This window comes from Temnothorax curvispinosus, unplaced genomic scaffold (assembly GCF_003070985.1).
Source record: "Temnothorax curvispinosus isolate PA1 unplaced genomic scaffold, ASM307098v1 QBEX01001498.1, whole genome shotgun sequence".
NCBI lineage: Eukaryota > Metazoa > Arthropoda > Insecta > Hymenoptera > Formicidae > Temnothorax > Temnothorax curvispinosus.
The window spans coordinates 1,368,286-1,380,930 of record NW_020211278.1 but is presented as its reverse complement, the minus strand read 5'-3'; the positions used below and the strand labels follow the sequence as shown (position 1 = coordinate 1,380,930).

General features: G+C 41.6%; 2 protein-coding genes across 2 annotated transcripts in view; one reads left to right on the top strand and one right to left on the bottom strand.

Annotated features, from left to right (window-relative positions):
- Positions 1 to 12,645, bottom strand: part of LOC112464804 (microtubule-associated protein futsch) — a 47,871-nt gene that overhangs the window by 20,856 nt on the left and 14,370 nt on the right. The window contains exon 3 of the mRNA XM_025032020.1: positions 11 to 109. Coding sequence (XP_024887788.1) covers positions 11 to 109 — 99 coding nt within the window. The remainder of the gene's footprint in view (positions 1 to 10; positions 110 to 12,645) is intronic.
- LOC112464843 (atrial natriuretic peptide receptor 1) overlaps positions 11,001 to 12,645 on the top strand; it is a 65,507-nt gene continuing 63,862 nt past the window's right edge. The window contains exons 1-2 of the mRNA XM_025032105.1: positions 11,001 to 11,154; positions 11,455 to 11,502. The gene's annotated coding sequence lies outside the window, so the exon portion shown is untranslated. The remainder of the gene's footprint in view (positions 11,155 to 11,454; positions 11,503 to 12,645) is intronic.

Here is a 12,645-nt window from a genome sequence, read left to right as displayed (position 1 = left end):
CAATAATTACCGTTTCTGGCTTCCTCGCCTTCAGGGGCTTGCGCTACTAAGGCCAATAATTCCTTCTCGAGATCTACGTGACAACTGTCTTTATCCCATGATAGAAAACCTGCAACAATCCAAGAGAAAAACGTTGATTGCTGAGTGCAGCTGAACTTTCGAACAGGATCTGCTTCATACATGTTAAGCAGATACCGATATCGGAAAACTTATGGAATGGAATTCTGCATATAAATCACTACTTTTCTTCAAGATCGGGTATAACTTTGGGTATTCCGACAACATGAACTTGGCCAAGCTTTTCCGAGTCTGGCCCTGATATTTTGAATGGAAAGTAGGTTGTTCTTGTTTTTATCATCGCTATATATGCACGTTAAGCTAGAGAAGTTCAGCTCTCCGAAATCGCTCCAAGCGGATATCTATAATATATCTCGAAAATAAACAACGGGGAAAGTACGTAATCTGAGGACTACGATTGTCATTCAGCTCTAAAATTTTTCTAAAAAAGACTTTTTAAACGTTGCTCAAGAAAGATATTTTAAATATTGCTTAAAGCTTTTTTAAATATTGCCCGAGTGTATATGACGTTTATAGGTCAATAGTATGATGAGGTAGTAGGTCATAACTGCGTATAAATGTGCAAGACTGCAGCGGTTTGGCTTCATAGAACAAGGGGTAGTTCAGCCACCGAGAGTGATGTAAGGTTAAGGTTAAGCTATTAGAGACTGTCAAAACCAGTTATAGGTTGATTGATGAGAAAAATAAATTATGATATCGCATTATAAGCACAACACAATTTTCTTTGATGTTTGTCAACAAACATAAAGTGTACCTGACGCTAATTGAAATAGATAAGAGAAATAATATATGTTCATGTATCATGTTCGTGCTGATTTACAATTATAATTAGATAAATTCATGTTACGTTTAAAATTAAATGAAAGCCATTTGTATTAAAATTAATTAATTATTTCAGGCAGCTCAAAGAGAAAAATTTATATTATGAGATAAAATTATTAACACAATAACGGGTAAAGGTGGCACAATTGTTTATTTATAATTTATCAACATAATTAAAATGCTAATAAATGCTTTGCTTAGAATTTTAAATTACTATACGAATATGAAAGATAAATTACGAATTACATTACGCACAGTTAATGTAAGAGAAGAAAAGAGAAAGTGCATCTCAAAACTTAATTGAATAATTAGGATGAATGAATCAGCAGTCGCAGTTTGTCATGAGGGGTTGCTTGGGGCGGTCGTTTTATGACGTCACCAACACCGCACCCCGTCACGTGGTTCCTTACCAGCTGGCAATCGATCGTCGCACATCCTGTACCCACCCTCCATTGCCAACTTTAACGCAGAGATACTCTACTTTTAACATTGTGCAAAAAAATTCCGACGCCCTCTCTCGACATTCCTTTCAGATCAATTTTAAAATAATAAAGGAATTAAACGGCAAAAAGAAATTTAAAAAGTTAGAAATAAAAGAAGTTATTCTTAATATAATTATTATATCAGTATGCTTTATAAAAAATATATATTGAATACGTTAAACATGTTTATTAAATTACAAGATATTAGTGTAAAAGCGTCTACATCTCTAGGATTAATTTTCTGCAATTTCTGTAAATTGATTTTATCGCTCAATATTTCACGATTCAATCCAAGTGCGAGGCTTTTCTTAGACCTCCTTCCGCAGGCGGAAGTGTTGAAAAAATTCCACTCGGCATCTCGTATGGAATTAAAGAATTGATGATGCAGCACAATGGAACGTAACTTCGTTGCCAAGGGAGTTCGGACTCTCTCTCTCTCTCTCTCTCGCGTAATTCTATACCGGCGTGTACTGTACACAGACAAGTCTGGTTCGAGACGTTGCCTGGCAACGACGTAGTATCAATCAATGCCGAGGATAGAGAGGAGCCGGAGGAAATTAACGAAAAAGAAGGAAAAAGGAGAAGAAACGAGCAGAAGGCGTTAGAGCCGGTGCGAATTCCGCGCGGCTTCCTCGCTGCCTCCAATTTTATCCCGCAATAAGTAAATACGTGTTGCATACTTTCCAGTAAACGTGGGCGCTATTATTAGCCGCTCGACTAACGAAATGTATATCGCATTTTCGCGACATTACGCTCGAAATATGTGCGAAATATGAATTATGTCAACATGGACAGATCGCCAAAACGAAAACTCATTAATTGATTGATCAGTTACATTCCATTAAGCTTTCTATGTGTTTCTGCTGTTACTGCTTTTAAGCAGTCAAATCTTTAATTGATTAAGTAGTAGTAGATTAATGTTAAAAGAAAAAAAATTGTTTACGCAATAAATGGAGAAGATTGGCACGTCCATTATATTGAGTCTTATCTGACAGCGAAAAGTTACGTTGTCAGAGTGGAACCTATCGAGCATGCTCGACATGTCAAACTGATCGGAAGCCCCAAAGCTGATACGAGAGAAGCCGTTTCTTAATGCTCACAGCTGGGTGGCGTTACTTAATTCTCTCTGACCCCCACAGGTTTTGACTGCAATGTCAGTACCAGAAACATCATGACAAAGCCCAAAAATTTACATAGGGCGAGTCTTCTCCTTCAGAAACGTTCAGTCGTATTTGACTCTACTTTATCATGTAAAATGCATCGAACAAGGCTCGAGAACAATTTTTTTTTAAATACAGATTTCAATTCTACAAGCATGCAAAAATAATCTTCGCATTTATTATATAGGATAAATGAATCCATCAAAATTGCAATTTTAATTCATGATTGATAATTCGTAAGCCGCAATTTTATGAACTGTTATTGATCAATTGATATCCAAACGAGTGGAAGTTGCAAATATAAATAAAACATAAAACACGTTTCAGATAAAGATTTAAATTTTAATCTAATAATCTGTCGATTAATATTGATAAAGCAATACAGATAAGCCTCTTTTTATGTCTGTTTATTACCGGAATAAAGCTTCTAATTGGTATCAATGTGACATATTACCGCATTACCGCATTGGCTGCTGATTTACTATTTTAATGAATCCGATCGCACAAAACGGGCGGCGTTAACTTGTCGATGACTACAATGTCTAATCCTGGTAATCATTTAGTCAATTAACGGGATCAAAATACCATTAATTAAACCGTGCGGTTATCACAAGAATATGGCGTGAATCTATTGCTCGATGATTTGTTAAGTACTGATTAACAAAAATAGAAATAACAACAGAAACAGGAACACTAATACTGAACAAATTAATTTTTGGGTACTCCAGAAATTTCTCTTTCAATTTCCCAGACTCGTTTCCGGCTACGTTCGTTCTTGTGGATCAATAATTTATTTTATTAGCAGCAACGCCGGAGATAAATCGGTCTGCAATTGCAGTCAAAGGCAGCTTGGCCGTTAATTAAAACAAATGTTTTAATTAAATTGCTCACGGGCTTTGCATCGCGAATTCCCGTTTGACGGGATGAATCATCGCGCCAATCGAAGAAACTGCGCGGAATCCGAAATTCGAAATCATAGTAAACCGTGCGCAAAAAAAAAAACACGAAAAAATTTGGCTGCGAATTTCGATAAATAGAGCGGAATAACGTTGGAACGTTAAAATGTCTCGAACAGAATGATATCTGTCGGTGTCGAGTGGACGAAAAATGGCGCTAGATAATCCGTCAACGATTTATCTTGCAAATACTAAAGAGCGCGTTCGTTCTATCGAAAATCCCCCCGGCTTTAATCGCGAGAACAATATTTCGTCATCGCGTCACGAATACGTGGATATACGTGTGAACGTGCATGTACGTACACGACACACATTCCCGTGGAACAGACCGCGGACGTCGACGTATCTAGCGTATTCCGCGGTTTCCTGCTTTGGAGCATGACGTTCTGACACGTCGCCTGTATCACACGCACAATGGGGATGTATCTAAATAGGCGATCGTCGTGTGCGAAAAGTGTAGGAGGACTATTCACGATCAACCGCGGTAGCACATATACGGAGCGCGCGCGCCGCAATATATTACATTTACAAAAAGGGGAAAAAATCCAAGGCCAGCTTTATCCAACAAGGTTTCCTCTCCGTACGGATAATTCGATCGTCCTCCCTGACCTATAATATTTCTACGTCGAGCGATATTGTTTTTTTTTCCCTTTTCAAACTGACGTCGGAAAAATAAAAATGTGCGAACGTTATATTGTTAGATGTAATTCGATGTAACCCGTCGCTCGAGAAATTACCATCAGTTCTCGTCCCCATAATCTCGCGCGACACGTAGAAGAAATATTTGACACTCGATGTCCCTATGGATTAGCAGCTTAAGCTAAGTATAGACAAAACTGCGCGGTTTCCTCGCGGAGTAGCTCCCTGCCTCGCGCATCCCTTAGAGCACTCGCATTTCTCGATTTGCACATTTGACTTTTCCCTTTTTTTTTCTTCAGTCGACGACGGATGCTGGGAATGCTGGGTTTGTCCCGACTATGTTTAGAAATGTTTTCTCGTTGTCCTGCCTGCAACGCGCCTACGTGTCACGATGCGTGTAGTAAGTACACGTGCGACATAAAGTATCGCTTTAGCAGCCGGGAAAAGAGATCATTACGCATAACTATACGCGCATATTGTATATCGATCAATAGGACTTTTTTTTTTAAATTGTATCGTGAAAATCTAAGATAAGGAACAGAAGTTACACGCTTTTGTGCGTTCAACTGTACCATAATAATTGTAATATCGAATATCCACTATAAATGTAAATATGTTCCAAAGTTCCAATATCTTGAAAATATCGGCTAAGCTGAAATATAAGCGGTAAAGCCTTTGTAATGTAAGAGGGTCAAAAAGATTCTAGGAAAATGTAGCTCTCGTTTAATCTCTCTTTCAGGAAGAAATGTCAAAGAGGAGATCGATGGTGACCCGTTATTTCGACTCGTATTTCAACATACGCGTTTCATTGTACAGATATTACGTGCACATAATTCCACAAACGAATAATTGCTTTGAAAAGAACAAAGATAAATAATATAATATTACCAATCTCTTTTCATCGCGATAATTTCATTTTTATGTACATGTATGTATAATGTAATATTTTTTTTATTTAATATGATAGAATAATGCGATACTTACAATTATATAATACGAGTCAATTTTATCGATTAGATAAATCTATGTGATTGCGTGTAAGTTCCGTGTACTATGAGGGTCTGAGGGTCTTTGATCGAGTGCGGAGTTTGACAGGCCGAAAGTAGATCCGGGAGGAGGAGGAGGGGGAGAGAGAAAAATAGTAGCGGATATTCAGAAATGCAGTGCACGACCTCGGCAGAGGGAGCATAGAGATCGACCTAGCTTACACACTCGTTGCTATTTATATTTCCAAGACAAGGGCGAAGACCTGGATCAAGGATTGAGAGTGGAAGTGACAGAGGCGATTTTTTTTTCTCTGAAAGGTCGTCGTATATAAAAGAGAAGACGTAATGGAGGAGACATCTTATCGAAAGAGATTACACTCGCTGAAAATTATGAAGTACCATAAACTTTTTAAATTGAAGATATCTTACTTTACTTGTTACACTTTCTATTTTCTTCGTTTTATTCTGTCTTTTATTTTCTCGCGCATTATTGTAAAGCTGAAGTAAATACATTCAATTCTATTTTCTCGCGCATTATATTGTGAAATGTTAGGAATGTAAGTTACAATTATTTATGACACTTTTTGCGATATCCCGTGCATATATATTGCGCAGATGAAAAACAAAGCAGTCGGTAGAATTGAAATAACAAACGAGCTAAATGTAGCTGCAGGGATATGACGAGTGTGCGGGGAATCACTATATTCTCCATCTCTGCCAATATTTTACGCAATACCGTGCGCATGTAATATATGAAATATTTTAAAATATTTTTATTATCATATTTGATAACTCGGAGAAAAACATATTTGCATTCTGTTTGACCTTTTCCATTACCGCAGTTTCACCTTTCGTAACTTATAAAACATTTTCTATCAAGCGCACCGGGCACAGAAGTAAATTTTAATTAACGGTACGATCAACCGGGAGAGAAAATATAACGAAAGACGCGAGAAATATCGAGATCATTTGCGTTGTCAAATGAAATGATAATATTCGCGCGAGGAAATATCTTGTGGAACGCAAATACGAACACCTGGACAACTCGAAACGTATCCAGCGCATTTAGTCAAATTATAGAGATCGAGCCATATTTGCGACGTGACACCGATTTATCTCGCGTTGCATTATTCAGCAGGAATTGCCGTTCATCGGGATAAGCGGTCGCGGCGCAAATGCGCCGGTACGCCAATTGGACCGGCGCATAAACCAAACTGATAAAGCGCGTACTTTGCGTCAACGATTACACGTCGCGCGTTGCCAGCACCGGCCGTCACACTTCTTCGCCGATCTTCGCCGGTCGGCGCGGCGTGTCTTCGAAATTGAATGCGATGACTCACGGGCGGGGTCAAAGCACGTGGATTTTCATAATTGCGCCGAGCAGTTGGTGTGGCAACTGGGCAAGCACGCTCGTCTAGACGCGTACAACGGGATATGTGTGTATCGCTATGCCTGAGAGAGAAGAAAAGAGAGAGAGCAAGAAAGAGGAATACCAGGGAGAGACTCGCCCACCGTTTGGATTATGCGTCTCTCATTGCGGAACTCGCCCGCGAATACCAATCCGTTCCCTCTCCTCTCGCAGCCTCTACCTTTCAAATATACCTACTTAGCGGCCGACTCGAGAGACGCACGAAAAATTCCGGCGGGATGATTAATGAAGGAAGCGGAAGAGAGTCGAAGCGCGTTGGCGTTGGCGTTTTCTTGCAGCGAATGTGACGGAGATTGTGTGCATTTATTACGGCCGATAGGAACGGCCGGAAACGCGTCTGTGAGGAGCGCGTACGCGAGAACGCAACATCATTCCGCGAATAGAACCTCCCCTCGGTCGTTTTCCACGTGAGTTTTAGGACAATGACATTTTTTTTACGACGTTGTCGTTCCCTCGAGAAACGTTAAGTCCGACATCAGGTCCAGATAGGAATATTTACGTTGGAAACATTCTCACGAGACGTCGCATCGAATCCAATGAATTTATCGGAGTCTGAACGGATGCAGGCAACCGTAACGGAGATGTCTTGGTGCGAAGTACAAACGTACTCCCCCGCCGCGGAATTGCCTTCAGATATTTGCTCGCTGATGTATGCCGAGTTCATTTCGCGCGAAGTCAACGCTGTCGGGGAGCCAGGGTAGAGGCGACGGGGGCGGAGAGATGAATGTGCGATGAACCGTGATTCCCAGGTAACGTGACCCGTTTGTAGTTCAAGCGTGTCTGAATTGCTTTGGCTTCACGAGGCCTGCACTTGTCTGCGCTTGTTAGAACACAACCACGTGCGGATCGCTCGTGTACGCACGTACGCACTGTTGCTCGCAATTAAACTTTACTGCCTCGCCGCAATCAAGGACTAGAGAGCTCTAATAACATGAAATTTCGCTGAGTTCCATATTTTGTACGAAAATAATTTAATAATTGAATAATATGTAAATATAAAGAGAATATTTTAATAGCTGCTGTTTGTCGATACGAATAATCATTGTTAAAGTTTTCGGATAATCAAATTGGAGTCTGAATTCTACCGTTCTGTAGCAGAATTAGAAGCATGTTCAGGACTGCTTGTGTGTTAGTTCTGAAACGTCCAAATATCTGGAGAAATATAGATATCGAAGTTTGTATGCGCTCTTGTAATTTGTGAATTTCAAGGAGTGTCATCAGGCAAATGAAAGTTTTAGAGATAGATTAATATAATAATAATAAATCGTCATCAAAGAAGATTTATTTATTTAAAATCATTATTTAATAGATAATTAAGAAAAAAATGTAATTATTCTTGGTAAAATAATTCGGTATGAAAGTAGTATCAAAAGTAAAGAAAGCAGAAATAGAGAAATTAGATAAAAATCTAAATTTAAGAAAATGTCATTCCAATATGGAAATAAATTCCTATATTTGATTAATCGCGGGACATAAGCGGTATTCCGGTTCGCGATTGAAAATTATCGTACGCGATTACAATTAAGAGATCGTTAATCAATCGTGAGCGTTTTCCTGTTATCTTTCCGGCACTTATTGACACCGGCACGTACGCGTATTAGTCTCGGGGTCAGGTTCAAGAACGAGGTAGTCGGGAGAGGCGAAGACTCGCGGCTGACTCGTGGAGCGCGATATAGTGAGAGGAGCGAACTGGCGTGGCGAATGCCACGATAAAATTAGACACACTATATTCAGTTACATGCACGCACGCACGCCGAAAGTGTAAAACGGTCGTTGTCGGCCAAATGCGCCTCGCTCTCTTATCTCGCGAAATAATGACCGGGTGCTCCCCGTACGACACCGCGAAATAAAAATCGAAAAACGTGAATCTGAGGGCGAGAGCTAGCTTGAAACAGATGGGATAACAAAATTTAATTTCGCTCTCGAGTCGGCTGATTGCGTTTTAACGAACATTGCAGAGGTTTAATTTATATATATATATATATATAATATTCCTTTAATTTGTAATTTCGAATTTTATTGCAATTTATGAATGTGTAGGTGTAACACAGAGGTGGAGAATTTAACGTAATAATTTTGTCTGGGCGCATTAGATTATATTACATGACAGTTTTCCGACATGCATCTCCTGTCTGGCTTCTCCGTAAACGTTAATTAACGCGGTCATGTATTAGGGTCGCGGATAATTATCATTGTACAAGCCACTTCATAAATTATGCGGCCGTGGTGCAGTCGGGCTCTCAATTCTTCGAGCAGCTGGGTAGGTGGAAAACCTCGTTTGTGTTTTCGCTTTATGAGTAGTGGCGTACCGTTAAAATACCAGTCCTTCCATACCCTTAACCCATTTACTGCGTATCATAAATTTCGGGAAATTTCATGCCTGGTTAATTTACATTGACGTAATATCTACAAGAAACTTGGCCTCTTATATACGTTTCTCCCGACAAACTTGGATAAAATTAATCTTGAAACATAATATACATAGCTAATTAATCAATCTTGAGAGTCAATTTGATTATCGTAACGTCGCGGTCGCATCATCGCTAATCGCGATTTGATTGGGAAACTCAGACAAAGTTTGTAATAATAATTAATTTTTGAGAAAAGTTCGCATATAATAGAAGATACCAAACTCCCTCAAAATTCACCCGAAAAACTTTAATCGCGACAAGTATTTCGCGCGATTTATTTTCTTGACGTACAAATACTATACAAATCAGAAATTATATTATTAACGATTGTTTCAATCTATACAGGAAATGACTCCTTCAACAGGAAATATCTCCTTCAACAACGCTCGAGTTCATTGTATCGCGCGTCACGTTTTAAGCTTTCGATTTAAATGTAATTTTAATTCTTCGAAACCAATAATGCTGGATAATATGCGAATCATTCAATCGAGCATAACGAGAAGCCGCATTATAGGCATCGCGTATCGAAAATTCATTTGTAACGCAATGGAATGTTCAGCGAATACTCGTTTCGTGATATTTTAAATTAAATGATTTGAATAAAGCCGTTTGGGTGTGGGGTGAGGGGGGGGAGAGTTGTTTTCACCCGGCGCGGCGCGTACAGGCCGCGTCCGTATTGTTTGTCGCGCGGCGAGCGTCGAGGCGGCAGGTAGTAGCGCGCATCGCTCGTGCGTTACTCCCCAACTCCTCTCTTCTCAAGACGTTCCTTTAGAATAATTAGCAATTATTATCAACGAGATCGATCGATTAATCCCACGATTCGTATCAAGACGATTCGTGTCTGTCGAAAGACACTTCGCGCGATTTGATCGTAAAATGCAATAAATATCCGGACGCCGCGTAGAAATGGAGATAATAAATTATTGTTTCATTTGGCGCATTTATCTCTCTGACGTTTCGGAATACGCGCTCTGAATTTTCCCCACGTTTAAATGCGATTCTCTCTGTTTTCGAATTTTAAGCGCGGAGCAATGCGCGGAATTTCGCGCCGGATCGGGAAATTCGCGTGATGAAAAGCCGTGATATATCAATCGTATATAAAATAATTCGAATATTGCATGAGATTGGCGCGTGTTTGAAATACACGGCGGCGCGATATTAAATTTCAATTAGCCGCGAACTTCGCGCGTTACCGGAGCGAAGTTGCCGTATTTGAATCTCCCGACCACTGGTCAACCGTCGCGAGCGGCGAGCGGGCGGAGAGCGAGCCGTCGCCGCGTCGGGCGGCGTCGCGACGCAGCTTTAATCGGTGAGTGACACTCGCGATTAACTTCGTACCGCGATATTCGTCCACCGTGCGTAACGGAATTCTCCCAGTGGCACGTCGGTCGGCAGCCCGCTGCCCGAACGCGTATATCGCGGGATTCGGTCGAAAACGGAGTCGCGTGAACGACCGACGCCGGCGAAGCGACGGCCGTCGGATCGTTCGGATCTCATCTCGCGGGTAGTATCCGTCTTCGATCTTACACTGGCGTGTTTATTCATGTATATACGCCCACGATACGGTGGCGCGATCGCTCCGAAACGCGAGCGTGTCTCACATTATCCGGAGTCGCGGAAAGCGGACAAAAGATACAGGTTAGAATGGGGGGGTGACGCGGCGGACGGCGTCAGGCGCGTGAAATTGGCCGCGCGATGCCGTTCTTCTTCCTGTCGACACCTCAGGCACCCTGAGTTTCGGCCATTGATCGCGCGATCGATATGCGCTTCCGCGTTGTTCTTTCGTCTCGGTGTGACAAAGCGCTGCGTCACGAGTGATTAAAATTGGGGGTGTCGTGCAAAGTGCCGGACGACCGTCGTATTCAGCTAATTAGTGTGTGCGCGAAGCGTTCTTCCCGTCGGCATCTGAGTTTCGGCCACTGATACGCGTTTCCGCGTTGTTCTCTCGTCTCGATGTATTTTTATTGAAGTGCGCGTCGCGAACGATTAAAGTCGAGAGTGTCGTGCAAAGTGCCGTATTCGGACGTACTGTCGTATTCAGTTAATTAGTGCGCGCGCGCGATTTTAATTACTCGTTTGTCGCGAGTGTGCGTTGTGCGAGTGCCACGAGGAAACGACGGGGATGGAGTTGATGGAGCGGGAGAGGAGGAGGAGGCCTGGGAGGCATCGGGCGACGGCGGAGCAACCACGGGTGAGCATCATCTTATCATCCATTTTGTTATGCTGGATTTAGATTTGAATTATTTGTAGAAATAGTCAGAGATTCTTGTATATCTATGAAATGAGAACGCTATGCTTGAGAGAGAAAATCGCAAAAATTATACAACCATTTTAGTGAACATTTTATTATTTTATATTACTTATATCATTTTAGTAAATATCCATTTAAGAGACGAATAACAATTTAGACGCGTTCCATAATTATTTTACAACGTATTAATTATTTTCGCGGCGCTACTATATAATTCAAATATATCTCTCTATTTTCCAGATCGACGTTGCGACGTTTACTACAACTCCGCTGCTGCGCGTCGTACCGGTGAGTCGAATTATCTTTCATTTCAATTGGGGACGATATTTATGTGCGATATAATTTACAAGATTTGCCAAATCTCCGGCTGACTTGCCGATACCCGGCATCGTGCGACTCCAACTTTCTCGCTGTTCCCCACGTGTGCGTCCCCTCGATCATTCACGTTGACAACTATGCCTGGTTATCTCGCGTATTAATACATATGTGCGTGTACGCATGAATACATATATCTATTACCGTGTCGGGGAACACATAAAACGTTCATATAAGTACGCCGATCCGATCCGGCGCACTGCCGCGCGAGCTTACGCGTGTGCGTTCACACACGCACGTACTTTCGCACTTCTCTCCTACCAACTATCTCCTCTATCGCGCCATTGCGTTCCGCGTATATTTCCTCTGGGCCGCGTTTAATAAAAACGCAAAACGCACCTTTGCGACGCGCGCGGGCTATCGATTCGGGCATTTCGACACTTGGATATTTCGCGCCCGCTCGCTCTCGTAATGAGAGCGAGAGCAAACCGTCCGGCGCTTACTCCGGAAAACTCCGATTTATCCGCGCGAATATTATGTCACTTATCCGCACGTTATACATACACCACGCTCGCAATCGATGGGACAGCGCAAAGTGCGCGCTAACCCTTTCGCTATCCCGAGCGTGCAACATGTTTAACCGTCTAGAATCGAGAGAGAAAGAGAGATACGATCGATCAAGGTTTTCCTCGACGCGACGGTTCGCGATGTAATATTTCACGTTAACTTACGTGGAAGTCAACGTCGCGACCGATTTTCGTCACTCGGTATTTAATTAATTATCCTACACAAATTACAAGCGTAAAACACGCGAGAGTTCGTTTTCTCGAGTCTTTGACAAAATATCTGCAAACTTTTAGCACCGTTATGTGTTAATTCCACGATGTAATATTTCTCCAACATTATTTACGCAAAGAGAGATAGAAACGAGCTACGTACAATGATATCGTGTGAAATTAAATGTCTTGTACGTGTTTGAATAATTTTACCGTCGCGAGAGACGAAGTAGAAACGGGCGTGTCCGACGAGACGATTCCTGCCTCGGTTTCGCTGCTTATTTACAAATGAGCGAGAGAGAGAGAGAGAGAGAGAGAGAGAGAGAGAGAGAGAGAGAGA